The 25,331-nt window shown below is 58.1% G+C and overlaps 1 protein-coding gene across 14 annotated transcripts in view; it reads right to left on the bottom strand.

Annotated features, from left to right (window-relative positions):
- Window positions 1-25,331, bottom strand: part of CACNA1G (calcium voltage-gated channel subunit alpha1 G) — a 65,488-nt gene that overhangs the window by 2,394 nt on the left and 37,763 nt on the right. For 3 of the 14 annotated variants that reach the window (XM_032162758.3, XM_058445388.1, XM_032162760.3), the window contains 21 exons: window positions 24,615-25,046; window positions 23,647-23,747; window positions 23,298-23,421; window positions 21,623-21,691; window positions 21,292-21,476; window positions 20,214-20,340; window positions 18,468-18,593; window positions 17,502-17,591; window positions 16,467-16,659; window positions 14,647-14,700; window positions 9,095-9,246; window positions 8,227-8,336; window positions 7,057-7,190; window positions 6,717-6,787; window positions 6,520-6,598; window positions 6,303-6,424; window positions 5,665-6,018; window positions 4,834-4,977; window positions 2,863-2,997; window positions 609-777; window positions 154-323 (listed from right to left, as the gene is read on the bottom strand). In XM_032162758.3, the coding sequence (XP_032018649.1) occupies window positions 154-323; window positions 609-777; window positions 2,863-2,997; window positions 4,834-4,977; window positions 5,665-6,018; window positions 6,303-6,424; window positions 6,520-6,598; window positions 6,717-6,787; window positions 7,057-7,190; window positions 8,227-8,336; window positions 9,095-9,246; window positions 14,647-14,700; window positions 16,467-16,659; window positions 17,502-17,591; window positions 18,468-18,593; window positions 20,214-20,340; window positions 21,292-21,476; window positions 21,623-21,691; window positions 23,298-23,421; window positions 23,647-23,747; window positions 24,615-25,046 (3,141 nt within the window). Of the gene's footprint in view, window positions 1-153; window positions 324-608; window positions 778-2,862; window positions 2,998-4,833; window positions 4,978-5,664; window positions 6,019-6,302; window positions 6,425-6,519; window positions 6,599-6,716; window positions 6,788-7,056; window positions 7,191-8,226; window positions 8,337-9,094; window positions 9,247-14,646; window positions 14,701-16,445; window positions 16,660-17,501; window positions 17,592-18,467; window positions 18,594-20,213; window positions 20,341-21,291; window positions 21,477-21,622; window positions 21,692-23,297; window positions 23,422-23,646; window positions 23,748-24,614; window positions 25,047-25,331 lie in introns of all 14 variants that reach the window. The other 11 variants (XM_032162759.2, XM_032162763.2, XM_032162769.2 and 8 more) reach the window with 6 other exon arrangements.

The following is a 25,331-nucleotide window of genomic DNA, read 5'->3' as shown; positions in this document are numbered from 1 at the left end:
CAGTACTGTGTCCCTGGTATCTGCAACTGAGCCTGGCACATCACTGGCACACAATAAATATTTGCTGGAAGAATGAAAGTGTCAACCCAGGTTATCACCAGCAGCAGAGGGTCCAGCCCCCAGGCCTGTGCCTGCCTGTCCACATCTGCTCACCTGGCGCCTGAGTGGCCTCTGAGCCAAAGGGGAGCGTCCTGGTGGGGGCAGTTTGGGGATGGTGCCCCAGGTTGGGGTGCTGTGGGGCTGGAGCAGATGAGGTGCATCTTTGGGAAGCTGCAGGATGTAGCTGGTATCTGCTGGCTGGGAGTGAACGGACAAGACGGAGCCTGTGGAGGGAGGGAAGCAGGGGAGGGGTGGGGGGGAGAGAATGCAGCTGGAGGGTTCAGGGGAGCAGGCTCCCACCTGAGCCCTCCCTTCCACTGTCTCCCCCTCATCAGGGCCTCTACCCTTACCCCCTGGACTCAGAGCCATTCCCCCAGGCTGGAGGCTCCCCTGAGGTCAGAGAGACCTCTTTGGCTGCCTCAGTTCCCCGTCCCCTCAGATCAGGACTGGCTTAGGCCAGGATGGAATCTCTCTGTGTGAGCCAAATTGGCCTGCTCTAGCCCTGGTACCTGACTGAGCTTTGGGGAGCCCCCAGCCCCTGTGTCCCAGGGGCCCTTCGGCAGTGCTCCCGTGCCGACACATGTAGCTGTCATTGGGCAGAGAGTGCGTTCGGCTGACCCCAGACTTCCGCACAGTCAGTAAGTCTGGTCCTGGCAGCTCCGTGGGGTGGGGCTGCATCTGCAAAAGGAACAGGGGAGGGAGGTGGAGGAAGAGGGTGTGTCTGGGTTTGGTAACCGAGGCAGCGCTGACAATAGAAAGCAGCAGCGCCCCCCGCCCAGCCCTCACCCCCATGCCCTCCCAGGACAAGGTAGAGATGGGCGTGAGCATGGCTGGGGAGAGGGGTAGACACAGGGATGAGCCCTCCACACGCGGGGAGGAAGCAGGTAGGAGGGGGTCTGGGCAGCCGGGAGAGTCTGCAGGCCCTGCCCCCCACCCCCTGCAAAACTGCACACATTGCATCACCTTTAAGCTCCTACTGTGGTGGTGGAGGGGCGGGGAGGTATCCAGAGAAGGGAGAGCAGCCCCCAGCCTCCAGCCCTGCAGGTGGCTCACAAGCTCGTTCTAAAGGCCCCATTTAGAGGCTCTGAAGGGAGTCCCGGTGTCCACAGGGATGGGCTGGGGCCCTGACCCAGAGCAGCTCAGGGGAAGATTAAAAGCTAACAGCAGGCCAGGCACAGTGGCTGGTGGCTCATGCCTGCAATCTCAGCACTTTGGGAGGCCAAGGTGGGCAGATCGCTTGAGCTCAGGAGTTTGAGACCAGCCTGGGCAACATGGCAAAACCCCATTTCAAAAGAAGAAAAAAAAAAAATTTAGCTGGATACGGTGGTGTGGCACCTGTAATCCCAGCTACTCCGGAGGCTGAGGTGGGAGGATTGCTTGAGCCCAGGGGGTCAAAGCTATAGTGAGCTGGGATCATATCACTGCACTCCAGCCTAGGCAACAGAGTGAGACCCTGTCTCAAAAAAAAAAAAAAAAAAAAAAAAAAGGCCAACAGCAGCCCCTACAACCCTGTGCTGTCAGGGGGGTGGGTGGAGGTGAGGGGGAGAGGACCCTCCCAAGGAGCAGGGACCAGGCAGCTCAGGAGAGCTTGCAGGTTGCAGGCTGTTCATCCAGGTCTTACAGCAGCCCCAGGTCCCAGCACAGGGCCTGGGTTGGGTTCAGGTGGGTTGAATGGCAGATGACCACCAGAAGCGTGTCACAGCTGGCTCCCTGACCTCCACTTTAATCAATAACTCTGGCAGGTGAAAGTGGAGGCCAAATTCAGCTGCTCCCTTAGTGGACAGACTCGGGGTGGGAGTGGGGTTGTTGCTCTGTTTCAGAGAAGGGAGGTACTCAGCCTTGGACTCCAGCATGAGGGAGCCTAGGTTTGTTCTCAAGAGGTTTCTCCATCACTCTGTGACCCCCTTCCCCCCTTGTTCCCAGGGAGGCTGTAGGGGTCCTGTACCCATGCAGGCCCAGCCAGTTAAATAGCCCCAGCAGGCCTGAGGATGGCTAAGTTGGAGGACAATCTTATTTTGCTTCCCGTCTCAGCCCCAGGCTCCACTTCTGTCAGCCACCCAAGACCCCTAGGGACACCCCAGCCGGTGGTCCAGTCCCTGCCTCAGCTGGGCCCTCCTCTGACAACAGGAGGGGAACAGTGGGGAGGAGGGGGCTGCTCACAGTCAGAAGGGATGGGAGCTGGAGAAGGGAAAGGGTAGGGAAGCTGTCAGAGCACAGAGAAGCCCCTTTCACCCCACTGAGTTTGGTGAAGACGCAGGGACACACAGGGACAGTGACGGAGGAGACAGGAACAGCGCCCCAGGTGAAGAAGGGCATGGCAGTGGTGGCTCTCACCCACGTGGTGTGAAGGTCTCATGTTGTGGGGGGGTAGGGTGGGGTGGGGAGGAGGGGGGCAGGGACAGGGAGGGCTGGCTTGCACAGGGCTCCAAATTCATAGACTGACTCTGATGACACCTGTTTTGGGCCGTGTCACTCCTGGGTGTCTGGATTCACTTTTCCATAATGGCTGCCATTGCCCCTATACCCTTCAGGGCAAGGCCCCAATTTAATCTTATCTAATCTCTTTGTCCCCAGTGGGGGACCTGAAGACCTTGTGCCAGCAAAGCATGGGCCACCGTGGGCCTGACAGCTGATGCCTCTGGGTGGAGCCTGGCAGCAAAACTGAGAGGAGGCGGCCCCAGGACCCTCCCTGGGCCGATCTGGAGCCCTGCAGCCAGCCCAGCCCCGGGGTGGCCGGGAGCAGTGAGGGCAGTGTGTATGTACATTGCTCTCCGGGGCACTAAGTAAGAGTGTGTGCATGTCATCAGGCAAAGAGTCATCCGTCAGAGCTAGAGAGCAGGACGGTTCAGACACAACCTCTGACGTCAGAGACAGAGCCTCCATCTCAGCTAGAGGGATCTAGACAGGGAGAGAGATCATCAGGCATGAGAAACCAGGACAGCGCACACGCGCGTGCACACGCACACACACGCTCTCTCTCAGTCCCCACTTCCCCTTTTGCACGAAGCACAGGGGGCGGGAAAAAAGGCATCCCTTCTCTCTCCCCACCCTTTCCCCAAACAAGCTGACAGTGCCTCCCCGCACCCACTTCAACCCCCTGCTCTGATCAGAGAGGCTGCGGCAGGCACTGAAGAGCCAGAGCAAACACTGACAAAGCGAGGAGACACAGAAACGCATTCTAAAGATACCCCAGGAGCCTTCCCAGCCCTCCCACACCACCACCCAGGGAGGGAGCGGGAGGACCGAGGGCTTTCACTCTCAAAAAGATGATACCAAAAAAAAAAAAAAAAAAAATGAAGAAAGGCCAGTAAAGCACTGTCTCTCCTCCCGGCACAGACAGAGCGGCACGGCGGGCGCCGGGGACAATGCCGCCAATCTGACGGCTGTTTTCTGCCTATTCCCTCGGCTTCCAACAGCCTAGCAGGACTTGGCCTGCCCCCAGATTCTGGCTTCTCCCCTCGTGGGCCCTCCTCCGCCTGCCTGCAGCCCGCCCGCCCTCTCCAACTTGGGCTCTGGGAAGTGTTCTCCTCCCGTCCGCCTGAAGTGGGCACACTCGGGTGGGCCGCCACACCATCTGGCTGGCTCACCTGGGAGCCAGGGGGTGCCTCAGTGCCCACGGGATGCTAGGGGACAGTTGGACCATCCCTCCCGGAGCCCCATCACCTTCCCATCGTGTCCTCTTCTCCCACAACCTTTCCCTGTGAGCCTCTTTTAGGAAGGGGAGGCCTCAGAAAGGGACTCGCTTTCCCACTGATCATTCTAGGTCATTGCCAGATCTGAGACTGAATCCCAACAAGAGGCAAGGTCCCTTCCCACGTGAGGATCACTGTCCATATTTTTGGGATCAGACTAAAGGCTTCCTAAGAACCTGCCTATCCCGCCACCCAAAAGGGCCTCTGGAGGACTCAGCTTTTCTATCTGTAGCTGACACCTGTCTCCACTCCGGGTCTGCAGCCTCTCACCTAGGTGGAGGGAGGGTGGGGCCCTCTGTCATGTGGTAGTGGGTGGTGGTGAGGGGATCAAGGGGAGGGGAGGAGGGCAGGAACAGCCCAGAAAGTAGAAGACCTGGAATTAGATGGGACTGGGGGAGAGGGCCATGTGGCGCTGTGGGAAGGGGCCGGGCTTGGGCAGGAAGCCAAGTCCTATTTCACACCAAGTTCTCAAAATCCACTCCCAGCTGGAGCCTTCTATCTCTCTCAGGACAGAAATCAGTGACTCCTGACAGCACTCACCATGCCCAGTGGGCTCCATGGCTTAAAAAGCCACCAAACTGACGACTGGCAAGTGTGTGCTGGACACGAGTGGATAGACAGACTGCAGCTTGGCAGAGGGCTCCCTGGCCACCTACACTGTCTCCAGAGGCCTTCCTCCCTGGATCTGATACCTCCTTCCCTCCACCCCCTAAGGTCCCACTGCTAACTTATCTTCTGCCCCATCCCCCCTTTTCTCTTCCAGATTCTTACAAATCCCCTCTCCCCTCCCCAAGCTCTTCCTCCACACACTCTTCTCATCACAGGGGCAATCTCAGCAGCCCCGCCTTCCAGCTCTTTTCAGGCGGTGAACTCAGCCTAGAAGAACCCCTGACTGCTTCTTGCACTCAACTGAGGCCCTGAGGCTGCACTTTCTACAGATACCCAGTGGGCAGGAACACTCCCAACTTCCCCAGAAGCATGGCACAGCGTGGCACAGCCCAGCGCGGTCAGGGGAGAGGGCACAGCACAGGGGCACAGTAACCTGTGGGTCGGAGCCTCCCAGGCTGGGGGCACAAGGGAAGGCAGAGGGCTGGCCCCCTGGGCCTGCCAGCTCGTCCATCAGCTTCAGCTCCCACTCCAGGGAGCCCTGGATCAGCAGGGATATGGTGTCAAACAGCTGCCTGTCCTGGGGAGCCCGCCCATAAGGGGAGCCGGAGAGGCAGGGGAGCGGGGGTCAGAGGTCAGTGATGGGAAGTGTCGCGGAAGGGGATTGACGAGAGACACAGGGGGAGAAAGAGGTGACACCCAGACAACACACATGCACACACACACAAACACACACACACACACAGCAACAAAGAGACAGGAGGGGGTGGGGAAGAGGGAAGGCGGAGGAGGAAGGAGAGATGGGAGATGGAAAATGAGTAGAGCCCACGGCGGAGGCGGGGGGGGGCAGAGAGAGAGAGGTAAAGGGTACAGAGAAGATAAAAGGATGGAGAGATGGAAGAGAATCAGGCAGGTTAAAGGGTGGGTAGGAAAGAGATTTGGCAGTCGGGTAAGGGTAAGAAAGAAACAAGAAGGAAACAGAAAACTTAGCCTTGAACCTATGAGTCAGGAAGGGGAGGCCAGACCAGGCTGGAGGAGCAGGGCATGGCTAAGCTGGCCCGTCTGCTGGGGTGGCCCTGTGGAGTGAGTGTGGGCAGCCATCCCTGGGGAGGGGCAGTGACTGCTCGCTCAGCATCCAGGACGGAGGGCGGGAGGCTCCAGGAGGAGCCCTAGGGTTTGCGTGCTGCCCGCTTGGCTCCCGCCCGCCACCCTCTACACCCTTCTCCTGCCCCAGCTCCTCTCATGGCCGGGGTGGATTTCTGCTCACCGTGGGGTGCTCCAGGGAAAAGTGGGAGGCTGATCTTGCATGGGCCGCTGGGTGCAGAGCCCCAGGCTTGGGGCTGTCAGGGCTGTCGGGGCCCTCGACCCCAGGCCAGAGGAAGGGGCTGCCCAGTGGCGAGTGGGGCTGGGGGCTGAGGGTCTTCATCTCCAGCTCCAGCTCAGCCTCCAGTTCGGCCTCCTCCTTGGCCTCCTTGTTGCTCTCCTCGAGGTGCTTCATCAGCACGGCGATCACCACGTTGACTAGCACGAACTGGGCCGTCAGCACGAAGGACACAAAGTAGATAGGCGAGATGACCGTGTTGTAGCAGGTGGACTCCTGGTCACAGTCCCGGAGGGTGTCCTGGGGAGGGTGGAATAGAGGGGTGAGGCTGGGGAGGACAGTGGTTGGTGTCACAGAGCATTGGAGGATGGGAAGGAAGGGGAGGAGGAGGGAGTGTCTGGGGGCAGGGGAGCACTACAAGTGGGAGTCAGAGCATGTTCCTGGGAGAGGGGGTTCCAGAGTGTTCTAGCACGGGGGAGAGAAGGTCACATGCTTTTATTTGTGGCCAATTCATCTTCCCAAGGAATCCTAGCTCAGGAAGTGGGGCTGCCTCCCTGGAGCCTAGGCCAACCCTGGGCCCTTACCTTCATAATGCCGTTCCAGTTGTCACCTGTGGAGACTCGGAAGAGGGTTAGGAAGGCCATGCCAAAATTCCGAAAGGTGGCATGCCGGCCCAGGCCCTCACAGGGGTGTGTCTCGTCACACTCTGGGGGAGGAGGGAAAGGGGGAGAGGCCCATGTTAGTCCAGGAACCCCCTGGTCTCCAGCCCTGGCTCCTCCACCCTCCCCTACCCCAACTCACCTAGGTCTCCAAAGAGCTCCACGCCCAGAGCTGCAAAGATGAAAAACAACAACATGAAGAGAAGTCCCAGGTTCCCCACCTGGAAAAGAGGAGAAGAAATAGAAATGATGCTGCTGGGTCTCCCAGTCAGCTTCTCTGAGCCCCTTCCCTCTGAAAAGCACCTCCCCCTCCCCAGAGGCCCCCCACCTTCCGGCTACCTGGGGCAGGGCCTGCATCACCGTGTCCAGCAGCGCCCGCATGCCCACAGCCATCTTCAGCAGCTTCAGCACTGCAGAATAGGACAACGTCATGAGCTGGCCCCTTTGGGTCCCTGGCCAGACAGCTGGCAGAGTCAGGGCCAGGGCTGGACTGGGGTTGCTGGGATGGCAACCCATCCCCACCCTCGGCCCTGTCCCCAGCCTCCCTTGGCAGAAGCTGGGAGAAAGACCCACGGGAACCCACAGCCACCCAGGCCTTGGCCAGCCGCGAAGCCGACCCTTGCTCTCTCTCCCTGTGCTGGTCACCCTAGGAGGGCAGGTGTGTGGGCTGGGCACCAACCTCGGGCAATGCGCAGCACCCTCATGATGCGGATGATGGTGGGGTTGATGGGCAGCGAGGCGTTGACCTCGATTTCCTCTAGCGTGATGCCCATGATGGACAGCAGCACAATGGCGAGGTCCAGCTGGTTCCACCTGGAAAGCCCAGAATACAGCTCCCTGAGTTGGGGGAGGGGGTTCCTGGAGGAGGGGGCAGACGTGGCACAGAAAGACAGGGCTGGAAAGGAGGGCAGACACCAGCGGGTCCGGCCTCCCATCCCACAGAGAATAGGCGTGGCTTATCTAAGGCCACACAGCCAACTGGTGGCATGAGTAGGACTAGGACTTTAGCTCAAAAGCCTCTGCTTTTCATTTGTATTCATTTGCTTTTTTTTTTTTAATTTAGCACTTACATGGTGTTCACTATGCACCAGGCACTTTTAAGGGCTTTACAAATAGGAACTCACACCTGCAGTCCCAGCACTTTGGGAGGTTGAGGTGGGACGATCACTTGAGCTCAGGAGTTCGAGAACAGCCTGTGCAACATAGTGAGACCCTGTCTCTACTAAAAATAAAAATAAAAAATAATTAGCTGCGTGTGGCAGTGGGTGCCTGTAGTCCCAGCTACTCGGGAGACTGAGGTGAAAGGACAGCTTGAGTTCAGGAGGTCAAGGCTGCTGTGAGCCATGACTGAGCTGCTGCACTCCAGCCTGGGCATCAAAAACAAAACAAAACAAAACAAAAAACACCCTCAAAACCAAATAGGAATTCATAATCTCACAGCCCTGTGATGTGGATACTATTATTTTCTCTCATTTTACAAATGAGGAAACTGAGGCACAGAGAGGTTAAGTAACTTACCCAAGGCCACCAGCTACTAAGTGGTGAGACCAGGATTCAAGTCCAGTTCAGGCAGTCTGGCTCCAGGCTCTGTGCTCTTAAGCCCCAGGCTAGGTCACATTGATTTCTAGCTGCCAGCATACCCCAGGCCCTGTCTTGTCAAATTCTCTCCATGCCTTCCCATCTCCTGGTCCTGGATGGTCCCTAGTCCCCTACATCGGCCACAGGGTGGCGGCTGAACCTCAGGAATTAAGAAAGGTCTTAGACACTATGTCTTCCTGGGTATTTCCCCAAGAGACTCATTCCGTTCTATCTCTACGCAAGTCCCCGAGACCCCCCTCTTCTCCGTTACCTGTCCTGGAAGAACCGACGGAAACCAAAGGCCACAAGTTTGAAAACTGACTCCAAGACAAAGATGACAGTGAAGATGTAGTTGCAGATCTTCAGAGCCTCATCCAGAATCTGGCAGGGATGGGGGCAAGATGCAGGGTCCCTGAAGGCCCAGGGCTGGGGCTTAACACCCCCTCCATCACACCGCCCAGGTCTGAGAGGCAGGAGAACTCTAACAAGACCTGTCTTCTCTGTTCCCGCCATGATGGCTGGCCACTAGCCACCACCCCGGAAGGGAGCAGGGTACTTATTCACATGAATGAATCAACCTTATGCTAAAGGATCTTTCTCCTTGGGAGATGGTGAGGAGATCACATGAGAATGTACTAGATGACACAGCATGCCAGGACTGGAAGGGGCCTTGTGCATTACAAATTCAACCCCCTCATTGGATGGATGGGGAAACCGAGGGCTGGACAAGGCAGCCAAGGGAGGCTGAATGGAGAAGTGGCAAGGTCACAGGTGAGCTTTGGAGCTGGACATTCACTAGAATCTCAACTCCGGAAGGGCAGGCATCCATCTGCCTTTTTACCCTCAAAGATCCAGAGCACAGCTCATAGTAGACACTCAACATTTGCTGCGTGAAGAAACCAGGTCCTCCACTCCCTTTCTGTGTGACCTTGGCCACATCAACTAACATCTCTGAGCCTCGGTGTCCTCATCTATAAAACAAAGATGATACCCACCTCCAAGGGGCACAAGAGGAACCCATGTAGTGTGCCTAGCACTTGCTTGGCACAGAGGTGCCCTGGCTCAGGCTGTGTTAACCTTGCCCAGAGGTTCCGCAGCTGGAGGTGGGGAGGCCAGATGGCTGGTCCACTCGCTCCTACCTGGGGCTGCTGGTAGTGCTCCATGGCCATGGTGACCACGTTCAGCCCGATGACACCTGTGATGAAGAGATCCAGGTAGTGGCTGGTGCACAAGTGGTGGACGAGGAGCCGGAAGCGGGAGTAGTCGGAGTAGTAAGGTTTGCACTGGGCTTCTGATGGGGCAGGGGGAAGAGTGGAGCAAGCGTCAGGACCCTGCCCCCTGCACCCCTCCACCCCCAGTCCCTCCCAGCCACCAGCCTCTAACGCCAGAACTGAAACATTCCATAATCATCACCATCCTCGCCCTCCCCACGCTGCCCCTTGGTGGGGGCAGCCGTCTGGGCGTGTCCCCCTCCAAGCATCTGTTGTACTGGCCGCAGTTGAGGGCAGGATGGATCAGGACATGCAGAGCCCCCCACCTACATTAGACGCCAGGTGAGCCCCCTCCCCTAGGCAGCCTCCAAAATCCACCAGCCCCTCATAACACCCTCAACTCAGTGTTCCACAGCAAGGCCAGATCGATACGATGAAAAACAACTGGTTTCCTCAGGCTCAGAGGACGCTCCATCAACGGGGAGGCAAAGGCTTTTGCTCCTTCACCAAGCTCAGCCCCTCCGGGGAGCAGAGGAGATTACACAGAGCTGGGATTTGGAGATAAAACCGGAGGTTGGAAACTGGACATCTTCTTGGCTGGCTGCACTGACCCACCCAGAGGGCCTCCAGAGGGCAGGGCCTGGGCCTCCTGCACCCTCATGTGAGTGAGGGCAAGAGGGGAGGCCTTGGGGCTCTGCTCCATCCCAGACTCAAGCTGGGAGGGTCCCACCTGTTGGACTCACCCAGTTTCTAATGAGGCACTGCCCAGCCTGCTCCTGGGTGTTTGGGCAGCCTTAGACTGCAGGCCGGGCTGGAAGCACTGTCTGAGATCTGTCAGAGGCATAATATTTCTCTCGTAATTAGTGAACCACTTAGTTATGAAAATCACGGAGCCAGAAGGTTGGGCTGCCAAGGAGGCAGAATAAATCTGGGGGCAGGAGATTTCAGGGGGGCCCTCTTCCAGGTGCTGAGGAAGGGCCAGGCCAAGTTGGGGCACATGTTCTCGGGAGGAGGTTGACAGATTGGTCTCCCACGAAGCCACAAAGAAGGAAGAGGCTTTTCACGGGGAGGTGTGTGGCAGCCTCAGGTCCCAGACAGCCCTTCCCCATCTCAGGAGGTCTAGGGGGAAGCCAGCCAGTGAGGGCTGCCACCTCTGAGGCCTGAGCCAGGGGGTAGCTGGCTTAGGGGCAGCAGGAAGCTTTGGGCCCAGGCCAGCTCAGATGTAACTGTCCTTTCCCATGCATAGGACCATTGAACAGAGAGGTAAACTGAGGCAAGGAGCGGCCTGGGGTGGGCCCCCACCCGAGGCTGAAGGAAGAAGAGCACCCAGGTATTGCACATCCAGCCTCGTGGGCTGCCATGCTCTGGGCCCACCTGGCCACTCTCCAGCATCGGCCTTGAGGTGTGGATGACCACAGAGCAGACAGTCCCCGGCACTCTGCTGCGCCTTAGGCGTGCATGAGGCCATCTTCCTGTTTTCAGAGATCGGCCAGCCAACTGTGGCTCTGTTTGTTCGAGAACAGAGCCCCAAGAGTGTGGGGCTAGAGAGCCTGGGGCAAGGGAGGACAGGAGGCTACGGGTCATCCACACCGCGATGGTGGAGGGTGGGCCGGGTGGGCCGGGCCTCTTCCTTCCTTCCTTGAGTACCACAAGAACCAGAGGGCGCTAGTCGCCCTGCATTGCCCGAGCAGCCGGAACGTTTTCTCTGCATTAATCTCCATAAATGCCGAGAGCACCCGATCCCATTATGCTAAAATATGAATGGAGAATTAACTAAAATGTTTGAATACAATTAGGTTAGAAAAAGCGGCTCCTTATTAGCCCCATTATTAGCTGAGACAATGTAGCGGAGAGGCTGGGAGAGTTGCCCCCTCTCCCCGTCACCCCAGCCTGACTCTGTAGGCAGTTCCAGGCCAAATGGAGCAGCTGCTCCCACCAACTCTGGCCTTGCGCTAGGAGTCTGTGGGGGTGGGTGGGCTTCAATTCAGCCGGGACCCTCCCCCAAGAGGCCCAGAAGGAAGGCGGGGCAGGAGGACTGAGGCAGGGCATCTGCTTATAGACAGGTCCTGGCCCCTGAGGTCCGTACAAACGCCCCTCCACCCTGGCCCCTACCCCAGACGGCAGGTGCTGAGGCTGCCAGAAATCCCCCATTAGAGCGCAGGTCCGAAGAGTACCAGGCCAATCTGATCAGCATCTCCTCGGGCAACCCCTTTGTTTTTCAGAGGCAGAGGATGAAGCCAGGCAAAAAGTGAGTCATTCAGCTAGCTACGAGGCATGACCGAGCTGGACCCGAACTTCCAGCCTGAGTCCCTCGCCAGTTGCCAGGTGGGTACAGACACAAGGCTTTGAGGCTTTGGCCCAGAGGACACCCCTGGATGGTCTGCCCAAAGGCCTCCAGAGTTGGGCCTAGCGATGCCACCCCCCTTTGCTGCTCTCTGGACCTCGGCTCTGCAGACAAGCACCCGGGTGTGGGGAAGAAATAGAAAGCCCGTGGGAGGAGCCTTGGGCAAGCCTGCTGCTTTGAGAGCTCCAACCGTAGCCCAGGAGGAGCCTGGACCTGTGGTCACTGATGCATTGGTAGCTGTGGCACCACCTCCCTGCCTCCCACCAGGATGAGCTGCCTTAGGTGGAGAAAATACCAGAGTCAGACAGCGGGGGGAAGGGCATATCTAGGGCGGCCCAGGCCCCCAGTTAGGGGCAGGGAGGGAGGAGGGGTGCAGAAGGAGGGCTGCAAGGCAACAGGCACAGTGAGTTAGTAGGGGTCATGGGGAGCCCAAGGCATGGCCAGGGCGGAGGGTTTGCAAAGGGGAGTGGCAATGAGTAGGCGGAAGACAGGGGTCACTCCCAAGGACGCAGGCCCCCCACGGCAGAGGCCACACCTTCAGCTGCCGTGGCCAGGCCTGATCACTGGGTCCCGGCCTGGTGGAAGGAAAGAGGGTGAGTGAGTGGAGGTTGATGCCGCAGGTGGCCAAGGAGAGTGGAGCTGGTGTTGGAGGCTTAGCCGTCCCGTGGGGCAGCCTGATGACCCAGCAGCCCCGGTCCCTCCCTCCATCTGGGAAGCCGGAGTGGACCCAGGCATCTGGTCAGGCCCATTCCCCTGATAATCAGGCTCTGCTCTTCTGCCTTTCCCTAGGGTCTGGCTCTCCCCCTCCTGCTGGGAGCAGCACTAGGACAGGAGTGCTAGCAGGGAGGTGTGGTGCACGTGTTTGATTCCCAGCAGCCCTGGACTGCATTTGACTCTGTCCCCATCCCCCTGGTGGGTAGATCAGTGCATCAGCACCGCTGTAGGAGAACCTCTGGGGTAAGGCCCAGCAATCTGTGTTTATGCTTTCCAGGTGACTCGTATGCACATGGAAGTTTGAAAAGCTCTGGCATAGGCCACGCAAAGCTCCAGGTCCTAGGAAGTGGGATATGGGATGATCTGAGCCCTTGTTCAGGGTCTCTGAGTCCTCATCAACAGCCACTGGTGTACATGCCTGCGTGTGCCACCCCAGGATACAGTGGGGTCTATCCACTTCAGGAACACAGCAGAAGGTACCCAGAATGGGAGTGCAGTGCAAGGGTCACGAGAGTGTTTAGCACTGAGTGGGCGAGTCACGTCTTAGGGGCCATGAGAGTCTGCATATGTTGATTTCTGGGATAACACCCAAGGTGGAAAAGTCTCTGTGGGCCAGCCCTGTGCTAGGATGTTTTGGGGTGAGTGTGAAAGTGTGCACACTTCAGTCTACAGACCAGGTGGGCCCGTAAGGGAAAGGCCACTTCTTCCCTCCCTCCCCTCATCCCCTAACAAGTCAGGAATTTGCAAGACAGCCTGATGCAGAGATGTGGGGACCCTGGCAATCCAGACACAAACCAGCCAGAGACTCCTGAGCCCCAGAGAGGCAGTCTCTCAATGCCAAACACCACTGCTTAGCATCACGGGGCCATAGCACAGAGGGCCTCAGGGATGACCTACTCAATGGAGGTTCAGGGGTTCTCTCTTGGGTGGGTCCCTGAGGCCCCACAGATCATGACGCCCAACATCCCCAGGGCAGCATCTGCCTGATTCTAGCTTCCAGGGGAGTGGGGAAAGCGGAGCCAGTGGTTCCCAGACTGAAGTTCCAAGCCTGCAGCAGCCATGGGGGTCCTTATGTTCTCACTCTCTTTTTTCTTTTTCTTTTTTGAAATGGAGTCTCACTCTGTCACCCAGGCTGGAGTGCAGTGGCACGATCTCGGCTCACTGTAACCTCCGCCTCCCGGGTTGGAGCGATTCTCCTGCCTCAGCCTCCCGAGTAGCTGGGATTACAGGTGTGTGCCACCACGCCCGGCTAATTTTTGTATTTTTAGTAGAGACGGGGTGTCACCATGTTGGCCAGGCTGGTCTCAAACTCCTGACCTCATGATCCACCCGCCTCAGCCTCCCAAAGTGCTAGGATTACAGGTGTGAGCTACCGCGCCCAGCCCTTATGTTCTTTCCAATACTTCAAAAAGCTTGAAAGAAACCCTATACTTTGCCTGTGTTAAGGCCCCACAGACTAATTTAATGATGAAATGGTCTTTCTTTGCCATCATCTAGTGCGTAAGCTTCTGCAACTCAGAAGCTGTGATTAGCAATTAGATGCGCCTCTGATTAGTAAAAGTGATGAAAGAAAGTCATTATTGAAGTGCTCTTAACTTCATAGACAGCCTTCTAAAGTGTGAAGTCTGTTGCAGGAGATGATAACTGGGGGCCTTGGGGATGAACAGCTTGGGAACCACCAGCTGGAGACATAGTATCATGAGGCCCCACAGCCCTGCCGCAGACTCCATGAGCCTCCACACTTCCATCTGGGGGCCAGTGGGGGAGAGGGGAGCAGGGGACCGAGGGACCATGGAGGGTGGGCTGGACCAGGAAGGTCTTCCCAGAGACATGACCCTTGCAAATAAGGACCCAAGTCACTCCCAAATCTTTGGCTTTTTTTGGAAGACGCTCATGGCCAACTCAGGCCTTTGATTCCCAATTCCTGCTGTTTGTAGCGATGACGCAGCCACCGTGATCACTTGACTATTAATGAGTCTGTTCAATTATTCATCGTTACATTTTTAAAACAAATCCTTCCCCTCTCTGCTCCTCTCATCCTGCTGCCTTGGATCAAAGTCTCCCCTCAGACAAAAGGAGACAGGAGAGATTTGCAGCTCTAATAATCGACCGGTGAGCTACAAGGAGGAGGCACAGGAGGGAAGAGGTAGCAGGAGGTGGGGAGCTTGGCTGGCCAAGGAAGCCCTTGCTGGGAAGGTGGGCTCTCCAAAGGGCGTCAGCAGAGAGGCCTCAGGCCCTCGCCTCCCGTCCAGTTTGGCGCAGGCCTGTGGGATGCTGCAGAGCCCAGCGCTTCAGCCCCTGCCCTCTTGGGGGCCCCAGGGACCCTCGCCCCTTCACCCCAAGAGGATAGAATCAATGAGCCACGGGGAGGGAGTGAAGAGCATGTCCCCACGCGCATGAGCCCACACCCCAGACGCAGTACCTGACGCAGCGCTGGCTGAGCTGCCGGAAGCAATTACATCGTCCAGCATTAGATCTAAAAGAACGAAACACGACATTGGTCACTGGCCGGACCAGGTGCGCTGGGCAGGGCCCCTCAGGGGCGGCTTCCCCTCAGCTCCCACCTCACTCTGCCTATGGGTGGGGTGCGCTGAGCATGGGTGGCTGGCTCTGAATGTCCAGCCCGAAGCTGGGGGCACAGGGCACTTGAGGAAGACAAGCAACGTGGCTAGCTGGTCAGGGTCACGGGGCAGGGAGGCACCGGGAGGGGCAGGCAGCCGGTCATCGGAACAGATGTCCGCTTCTCCTGCATTGTGGCCTCAGCTGCACCTGAGACAGCTACAGACCCCAGAAGGGGAGCCAGCTGGGCAGCCGGGGCCACAAGTGCCGCCTGCCAAAAGAATTCCATCTGCCCGACTGTGAAGAGGGGGTGGGGGGGATGGAACAGGAGTGGGACGGTGGCCACGGGGGACCGTGCACTTGCTCAGCTGCAGACATCCACGGGGAAGCCTAGCCCGGACCCCTACCCGGAGCTGAGCAGAAGGCCTTGGGGGTGCTGATAGTGAGGGTGGGGGACATGGAGAACGGCACCTCCCATTGCTGCCCAGAGGCCAGTGTCTCCCCCACATCCTGGAGCAGCTCCCGCTCTTCACAGGGAACACAGCCCCCCTCCCACCTCCACCCTCGTCTGCAACTCCCACACTCTCCCCGCTCCTCAGAGTGCCACTCCCAGGCTGCGGGAGATAGAGCTGAGGGCAGAGGGGAGGCAGGGGCACGGCAACCCCTCACTCATTTGGTGGTACTCACATGTGAACACACCAAAGGAAAACTCAGGCCACCGCACCCATCTTATCGGCGGAAGGAAGACGATTTGTGAAAAGGTGAAGAGAGCATGGGAAACCCTCACCCCAAACAGAGAGAGACACACAGACAGACACACAAAGGCTTAGAGAAACCCACACACAAAGACACTTAGGGAGACGTGGGCCGTGACTGAGAGAGAGAGGCGCGGAGATTACACTGTACCAGGCAGATGGGAGCCCTGGAGCCCGGGAGAGAGGGAGACAGGTGCAGACGCACCTGGGGATGCCCCAGAAACAAAGGGGCCTGGGCGCCTGCTGTGTGTCTCACATCCTTCCTGGCCTCTGTCTTCTCACCTAGTCTCGGCCCACCCGTGGCATAAGGGCTTGAGGACAGATGGATGGGGGCTTCACTCACCCAATGCCAAGAGATGCTGGGGAGCACAGGTGAGGAGGTGAGGGGCTGCAGGGCCCCAGGTTATTCCAGAACTTCCCCAAGCCAAGGGGAGTTTTCTTTTTTTGTTTTCGTTTTTGCTTTTTTTTTTTTTTTTTTAGTTTAGCAGAAATATATACACATGATGGTAGAAAGTTTTGTTAGAGATAGGGAGGGAGGGGTGTCTGGGTTCTCTTTCACACTGTTGTCCATTACTGAGTTCTGCTGAGGCTTTGCTCGGCAGCTGCAGACACTAGGTGGGTGCAGGGTTGAGAGGCTTGCTGCCCACCCAGGGCCTCTGGATGCTGGCATGGGGCAGTGGAGCAGCCAATGACGTTCCTCTGAGAGTCAAGCTCGGGGAGGCTACCCTTGGGGCTGAAGTGGTCTCTGCTTCATGCTCGCTCTAAAGGCAGACATGCTCTTGGGGGGAAGGAGGTGAGGAGGGGGGTGGGAGCCTCTTCTCCCTGCCCCCGGCCCCAGCGCCTAGCCCCCTGCAGTCGCAAGGCCAAGGTCAAGCACGACCCAGAGAGAGGTGGAAAGACTACCGACCAGCCATCTGCTTCTCCTTACTCCTTCTCTTTTTCTCCAGTCTTCGTAGGCGCTTCTCCTCCCGCCGCCGGGCCTCCTCTTCCTCCTGGTGCTGCCGACACTTGTGGAAGTTCTCCACCACCACACCCACAAACATGTTCAGGACAAAGAAGGCCACAATGAGCAGGAACGAGATGAAGTACAGCAGCATCCAGGGGTTGTGGTTCATGATGGGCTGGCGGGGAGCAGGAAGGACAGGCGGAGGCATCAGCCCGAGGGCAAGCTGTCTTAGGAGCTGCCCACAGCCTGGGTTCCTGCAAACCCAAATAGCTACAGCCACCTGACAGGCGATGGAAATGAATGGTGTGGGTTTGATGTGAAGCAGTAGGGAGGGGCAGGGACTGTGGTAAAGGGGAGAGTAGATTCTCCATCCAAAACTGCCTCTTTGTTCTCGCTGACTCCTGCCCTGAGGGAATGCAAGCCCAGTGTTCCCAGATCTTCAGACTTTTCCTGAGTAGACACAAATCTGAATTTCTGTCTAAAACTCACCATTTTTTTTTCCTTTTTTTAGAGAGACAGAGTCTTGTTCTATTGCTTAGGCTGGAGTGCAGTGGTGCGATCACAGCTTATTGCAGCCCCGAACTCCTGGGCTCAGGAGATCCTCCCACCTCAGCTGGGACTCCAGATGATATCACCACGCCTGGCTAATTGTTTTCATTTTTTGTAGAGCTGGGGGTCTGGCTATGATGCCCAGGCTGGTCTCCAACTCCTGGCCTCAAGTGATCCTCTTGCCTATAGGCCTCCCAATGCACTGGCATTACAGGGGTGAGCCACTGCACACAGCCCAAATTCACCAGTTTAAAAATATTCATCACTAATTCAAAAAATGTTAAACATGTTGTAGACCAATAAAACATGCCCAGATTTGGCCCACAGGCTACTAGCAACAGCCTCTGCTGTAAAATGTGATGCTTCTTTCATGGCATTTTGCCACCCTGCCTTGCTCATTCTGTCCTGGAATCAGCCCATGCTGAGTGACCTGAGCCCACAGATGGATCCTGCCCACCTCAGCCCTACCTGCTGGTCCACGCCCACAGCATCCAGCCCATCGTACATGATGTCCACCCAACCATCCTTGGAGGCCAAAACGAACAGGGACATCAGGGCCTGATGGGGAAGAGGAGAAGGAGACATTTGAAGTCTAGGATGTGTGGCTGAATCACCTGCCACCTGCCCCCAAAGTGCCTCCTGCATCAGCTCCAAGTACCCCAGCCCTCGAGGGGTCAAGCAGGAGTCACACTCCAGGCTCCAGGAGAGCCCTCCCTCTCAGGGTTCCATAGCCGAGCTGCAGCTGGAGGCGCCCTGAGAGATGGTCACCCCCTCTGCCCTCCGCCAGGTAGGACAAGGGACACGAAAACCCTGGAAATCCAGAAACCAAAACCAAGGTGGGTCTGGGAATCAAAACTGAGCAAGCAACTTCATTTTCTACATTTCTGTTTCTGCAAATATGGAGTGAGGAAAGGAATTATCTTGACAATACACCCGTCCCTTCCACCATGTTAAAGAAATATACACATCATCTCACTGCATCCTTACTGTGACCTCCCAGGAGATTCTATTATGACTCCATTCACCCATTAATGAAAGTCAGGCCCTGGTAAGTCAGCTGCTCCAGGTCATTGAGCTGACAATGGTGGGGTCAGGATTTGCACAGGATTCACATCCAGGGCTGCCTGCCCCCACTGCCACATGTGCTTCCTGCTCCACCATGTAGCTCTGTGGCCCTGGGCAAGCCCCTTACCCTCTCTGAGCCTCTGTTTCTTCATCTTTAAGGACGGCTAGAGACCCCATGGGCCCACTTTTTGGGGCACTGCGGGATGGACTGGGCTTTGCGACATGCTGGTGGTTAGACAGCAGAGGGTGTGAAGGGCTGATCTCTTCGTGGAGCCCACCTCCACTGGAGTCAGCAGGTATCATTAAGCATGGCCCTGTGCCCCCTCCAGCCTCCTTCACCACAGCCCCACCTCTGAGCCTGGGGCTCACCTGGCCGAGGTTGTCAAAGTTGTACTTGTGCCGGACCCACCGGTAACTGGCCTCGGCACAGTCCGATTTATTGGTGATGTTCCTGGTATCCTCGCCCTGGCACACGAAAAACTTCCCTTTGAAGAGCTGGATACACATTCCCAGAGACAGAGAAAAGTGAGCTGTGACCACAGGAAGCCCAGGACTCCTGAGCCCCACCCCCACACCAGCCTGGGCACATTTGGGGTGAGTGTGGGGTGCTCTGCTCTGGGGCCAGTCAAGTCAGGGAAACACTGACAAGAGTCTCCCCTGCCGACACCCCCTTCCTTTCCAAGAGTGGGGAGGAAAGGTAATCGGGGTGGGCAGTGGGAAAGGGTGGAGGCGGGTAACAGTCATTAATCTTCCACCAATGGTTAGGCCAGGCGTGTGCCAAGTGGGAGTCCCCAGCATCATCTGGGAACATGCTAGAAACACACCTTCTCAGGCCCAGCCCAGATCTATTGAATCATACACTCTGAGGTGGGGGAGCAGCGATCTTTTAACAAGCTGTTCCGGTGATTCTGATGCAAACTCAAGTTTGAGAACCAGTGAGCTAGGCATTTAATTCTCACAGCAACTCTGGCTGGGGGAGTGGGTATCTTCAACCCCACTTCACAGATAAGAACAACTGAGGCTCAGAGAAGTTAATCCACTCACTAAAGTCCCATAGCCAGCAGGTAGCAGAAAGGGGGCTCGAACCCAGGTCTGTCTGATTAGAAAGCTCACCCTCACTCCAGTATAAACCAGGCTACGTATGACTACTGGTGAAAAAGGGAAGGCAGGACCAGGGGGCCTGAGCAAACTGCTCGAAACAGACCTAAATCCACTGGAAGGACTGGGCTCAAAGTGCTTCACTCTACTGACCCAAGGAAGCTGGGAAGTGAGGAAGGGGAAGGGCACTGGGTGGGAGTGGGGAGGGTGTACAGACAGGCACCACACAGCTTTGGTAAATGCACCCCAGCCTGGTCCCTAGGGCTAGAGAATTTCTAGGAAGTCAGGGAACAACCCCCAACCCAGGGCAGAGTGGGCATCCCAGGAAGCCAAGGGAAGGAGGGGGCAGGGAGGGGAGGGTGTAGCCACCCAGGGGCTCCCACACCGCCTGAACAGCCAGCTGTCTGCCCTGCAGCTGAAACAGCTGGAGCCAAGGGCCCTGGAAGACTGCGAAGGTGGGGCTCCCAGGCCCCCTGAGGCGTCTACTGAATCCTGCAGGCAGCTCTGGCTCCTTCTCTTCCGAAGCCAAGTCTCCTCCCTGGGCCCAAGGCCAAATTTCCCCAGCAGCCCCCACTTCCTGCCTCGTCTGGGGTCTGCACCCGCCTGCCTGCCAGCACGCTGCTAACCTGGCCCGGCTGTCTGGGCCCTGGATCCCCAGACCTGGCCTGCAGCCCACTGTGCTCGAGCCGGGAAGGAAGGGAGGGGATCCCGGTGTAGACCGCGGGCCAGCAGCTGTGCTCAGGGAGTGCGTGCAGAGGGCAGGAACAGCAGCCTGCGGCTCCCATGGCCTGAAGCCTCTCTGCAGCCCCAGTCCTCCTTGGGGCCTTCCTCTAGGCTCCCACTTTTCTTCGAAATGCCCAGGAGGTAAAAGGGCCTGGAGCCTGGAGGGAAACGTCCCTGCTTATTCCTTTCTGGAATGAAGGCAGCAACAGCAGCTTGAGCCATAGGACCCAGGGGCCAAGGTGAAGGGCCCTCCTCAGGCTTTCACCCACAGCTGGCCCCCAGAACCCAACACACCTGCACCCCCAAGATGCCGAAAATGATGAAGAAGGCACAGCAGATGACTACAATGTTGCCGATGGGTTTCAGTGAGGACATCAGCGTCTCCACCACCAGCTTCAGCCCTTGCGCCCGGCTGATCACCCTGGGGAGGGGAGGGAGGGAGGTGATAGGGCTTCCCCCAGCCCAGACCCTCCCTTGTCCCTTGACCCTGCCCCCCACCCCCAACCTTGACCACTGGTCCCTTCCTGGCTGCTGGTGGCAGAACACAGTCCTCTGTTCACGGGACCCCTGCCATCAGGACCCCTATTGTAATCTCTCAAAACAAGTGGCAGAGATCCCCATGCCCCACATCTCCACCTCCATCCCAGGATGTCAAATGTGTGACCTGTTTGGGCTGGGAGTGGGGACGATTCAACTCATGTGAGGCATTCCCTAGGGATGCAGTGTATTGTGGGTTGGAAGCACCAGGAGATAAACTTGTAGGGGAGCAGGCAGAGAGGGGAAGGGGCAGAGGGAGATGGACTGTCACAGTCAGGGAAGCTCGCCGTTAGTCCACATCATCCCCATTAAAAAAAAAAAATCTGAGTTGGGGGTGGTGATTGGCTGATTGGAAAGGGATTCCTGAGAGGGTGGATCCCTGGCCAGGAGAAATGTCCCCAGGGGGTGGTCCCTGGCAGGCGCCTGAAGATGGGGAGAGCCAGCAAGAGGAGTCTGTCACCTCACGGGGAGGGGCTGAGTGTCACCCCTACAGGCCACACAAGGGAGAGCTGCAGCTGAAGACTGAGGGTCCTGCCCGTGGCCCCTTGTGCCGTGCGCTGCACAGGGCTGCAGTCACCTTACATCACATGGTGCAGCGGCCCTGAGGAATACGTCATGTTGACGAGGAGGAAAGCAGGTGTGCACGTGGAGGGAAATTACTGCGGCCATAATCTGAGTGTTGTCTGGGGTGGGGACAGGATCACCTGTGGGGGTCACAGACGGGAGGCTGGCCTGTGCGGGCTTTTGTTTCGTGGCAGGGAGTGCTGGTGGTGGGAGATGTCCCTGTGGAGGGGGCCACCTGTTGGAGGTGTTCCGGTGCTGGGGAGGGAGTCACCTGAGCGGGCGCAGGGTCCGCAGCAGCCGCAGCACCCTCAGCATGCCCAGGATCTTGGTGCCGCTGTCAGAGACCATGGACACCAGAATGTCGATGACGGAGATGAGCACCAACAGCCCGTCCAGCACGTTCCAGCTGCTCCGCAGGTATGCCTGCTCCCCGAAGCACCAGCCCAGCGCCACCACCTGGGGACCACCGCCGTGTCATTGGCCGCCCTCCCTGCTGGCCTCAGCCCTGCCTTGCGCTGCGGCCAACGCTCCCACCCTCAGCCCAAGCCGTCTCCACCCCCACCAGGAATCAGAGGGCCCAGACCAACACCAGCCCCCATCACCTTCACTGTCATTTCAGCCAGAAAGACTGCGGTGAAGATGTAATTGGAGAGGGTCAGGAAGATGCGCTCCTGCAAGAGAGGGAGGCAGGGGTTGCCCGCCAGGAAGCCCCCACCCTTGGACCAGGTCTGCTCTGCATACACAAGTCAAAACCTGCTTCTAACATCTGACTCAGAAAACGACCCCCACCTCCACAACAATGTAGATCACGCCCCTCTCATACACGCACAGAGCCAGTGCCAGGCCCCCAACTCCCCTGCAGCCCTGTGGACAGTCACACCCCTGTTTGTGACCAGAGCTCCCCACCCCCACAGCCACTTAGCCTGAGGGGGAGAGGATCTGCACCACAGTGCTGTGATCTGCGTCCCATGTCCTAAGCCCTATTCCCAGGTTCCTTTTAAAAACTGGGGCAGGATCTCACTTGATCTCTGACCCCTGCCTCCCATCCCACCCTCTTCACTTGCTTTCCTGCTGTGCGCCCCAGAAATGGAGCAGCAGTGGAAACTGGGGTCCTGACACAGACTCTGCACCCCCAGGCACAGGCTGGGGCAGGGCAGGGAGGAAGGCCATCTAGTTCCCTGGCATCTGTGGACTGAGTCCCTGCCTGGGTGGCCAGGAGACGGGCGCAGATCTCTAGAGAGGTGGCAGGCAGGGTGTGAGCACAGAGAGGAGGGAAGGAGAGGAGCAGGTACAGTGACAGAGCTGGAGATGGAGAAGCTGAGTGGGAAGATGGTGAGAGAGACGAGGAGACAGTGACATGGTGACAGAGAGCTCTGCAGCAGGGCCTCAGGCGGGAGGCAGCCAAGGCTGGAGTGCAGCCAGCGCCCCTGCCTTACCCTGTGACTCCGGGTGTGAGGTCCCCAGTGTGGGTGCTCTCTCACCCATCTAGTCCTGGGCTGCTCCCTCCATTCCTCAGGCTCCCTCCACCCTGACTCTAATAGAAAACAGAAGCCCCAGCAGCGCTGAAATCTAAACAATGGTGTGGGAGATGGCAAGGAGGTATGACAGGCCCCCTCTAAGCAAGTGGTGCAGGATGCCGCGAGGGGAAACACAACCACCCCCCACCCATCCTTCTGGAACCAGAATTGCTGCCAACAGCGAAGGGCTACAATGCCAGGCTGGGAAGAGACAGCTCCCAGGGCCAGCTGGGCCCACCCTGAAGGGGTTCAACCCTGGGGTGGTATGTCCAGGGCCTCTGGCTCTCCTTCTGAGAAGGACTGACAGGTTCGCAGCCAAGCAGAAGTGACCCACGTCCCCACTAAGGCCCCTGAAAATCTACTTGTTTTTGACCTGGAAGGACCACCAGGAGCAAAGAACGGCTTCCACGGCCACTCTGCATGCCCCCAAGGCCCCCATCTGCACACAGCCCCTGCACCGCCCCAGCACTCCCCGACTCACACGTGTGCCCCACAAGCCCCTGGCTCATGAGAAATAGCCTGGAGTGAGACGAAGCACCCAGCTGGGCTGGTGTATCATAGAAGGGAAACTGAGGCAGGAGAGGACACAGGGGGCATCCTGGGGTCCAGGATCTGGTGAGAGACTTAAAGGAGAGTCCTGGCCCCCTCGCTCCCTGCTGTGTGACTTGCAGGTCAGCAACTGTGGCCTCCTCGCCTCCCTCACTGGTCCTGAGTGCAAACCCCAGGAGAGGCCTTGCCCCGAGCGGGGTTGCTGACTCACAGCGCTGTGGGGGTCAATTTTGGGGCGCTCCATGGCGATGGTGATGCAGTTAAGGAAGATGATGACAAGGACCACGTGGTCGAACATCTTGTGGGTGATGATCCGGTGACAAAGGAGGCGGAATCTGCCCAGGCATGGAGGCAACGGCTGAGAGGGGGAGGCAGGGCAGGTGGCAACGAAAGGCACCGCCCGCAGCCCCTACCCCTCCAGAGCCCTACCAGCTGAGGCCACCCTGCTCACACCCCCAGGCAGGGTGCCACTTCTCAAATCCCCGATAGCATCGCCAGGGGTAATTTCCCGTGAGAAGAAGAGGTCGGGACACAGGTCAGACCCCTGCCCTGTCACTTACCTGGACTGAGGAGGGAAGATGTAGCCTGACCAGGAGTCTCGCTGGAGGCAGCAGGCAGGGAGTCGGGCTCGGATCCATGCGCGGACCCGTTCCCCTTTGCTCTGCAGAACAAACACTGGAGGATGAGCAGGACCAGGCCTCCAGGTTCCCTGGCTCCCGGCTCCTCAGCAGAGTCAGGACCCTCATGCCTTGTCTACCGTCTCCCACCTGGGGCCCAAGCTCTGCCCCGCCTCTCTTCCTTTATTCCTAAAGCCACCTCCTCATCTCCCTGTCAACCTTACCAGGCCCCCTCCCCATCCCTGAGGACCCCTTGCCTCTCCATATCCTCCCTCTCCTCCCCTGCATCCCCAACCCCGCTCTCCCCTCTCCCCACCCCTGCCTCCGGCCCAGCCCCCTGCCCACCCTCCCTGCTGGGCTGGGAAGCAGCACCAGTTATCAGACACTGGTCCCACACAGCTGTCTGTTCAGAGACACACCTGAGCTGAGGAGACACTGGCCCTGCTCTTCACGTGCTAACCCTGAGGTCACTGCACCCCATCCCCAGGGGGAATGGTGGTGGTGAGGGGCTGGGGCAGGGGCACATGGGTATGGATAGAGTGGGAAGTCAAGGCTTGTGAGGAGGTTGAGACGAGAAAGGGGGATGCGGGACATCAGTTTGGAGAGATGAGCGATGGGTCTCTCTGAGTCACAGGGGGAGGGCCATGAAAGATTCATACACATCTGCCCAAAATCATTCATATCCACCAAGGGTGGCAGAGCTGCAGCCCCAGGCATAGGCATGACAAGGATCTGGGGCTTGGCAAGGCAGGCAGAGGGAGAAAAGGGATTGTTTGGAGCTCAGTTTCCAGGTGCCCCTCGATATCCCGTGGGCTTGGAATGGTAACTCCCTTATACCCTGCCGGGCCAGGCACAGCTCCCCCTCTTTCAAGGTCACGGGTGAGGGGTCACTGTGCCCACAGGCGCCTCACCAGGTTGCCCTCGTCATCAGCGTCATCCCCATCCAGTGGGGGGTCGTCAGGCCGCAGGGCCCGGGCCAGGCGCCCTGAAGCCGACTTGCCATTGCAGTCCTGGTGCTCAGAAGCAGAGCCTCGGCCACTGGCGGTGCGATGCAACCCTGGCACCTGCAGTGTGTCTGGCAGGTCAAAGGAACTCTTGGCCTCCCGCTCCAGGGACCCCCTGTGGTGACGGTCACTGCCCGCAGGGCTGGTCCGCTCCTCTTCTGAGCTCTCCTCCTCATCCTGGCTCTCCCGGCCTTCTCCCGACAACAGGGACCGCCGCTCCCCACTTGGGCTTCTCCGCTTCAGGCTGGGGGCACGGCCCAGGCTGTTCCGGCTGGAGCGCCTGCTGGTCCAGCTGCTCGCAGCGCTCCAGGGGCTGTGCGGGGAGCTGCGGGCGCTGGGCTGTGGGTGAGCAGGAGAGGAGTGATCTCAGGCTGTCCCCTCACGTGCACCCGGCCTCCCGGGAGCCTCACTGGCATCACATCAAGTGTAGGGGTGTGAGCACGAGCTCTGCACTCTGATGCCCGGGTTCAGATCCCGGCTCTCCCCAACCAGCTGTGTGACCTGGGGCAAGTTATTAAGCCTCTCTGTACATCTGTTTCCTCATCTGTAAAATAGATGCAGCAATAGAGCTCATTCCTCATTTAGTTGGTGAGAGAAGTGTTATCATCAGCTGAGTGGCAGTAT

The sequence above is a fragment of the Hylobates moloch genome, unplaced genomic scaffold (assembly GCF_009828535.3).
Source record: "Hylobates moloch isolate HMO894 unplaced genomic scaffold, HMol_V3 SCAFFOLD_10, whole genome shotgun sequence".
Lineage (NCBI taxonomy): Eukaryota > Metazoa > Chordata > Mammalia > Primates > Hylobatidae > Hylobates > Hylobates moloch.
This window is presented reverse-complemented; position numbering and strand designations above follow the sequence as displayed.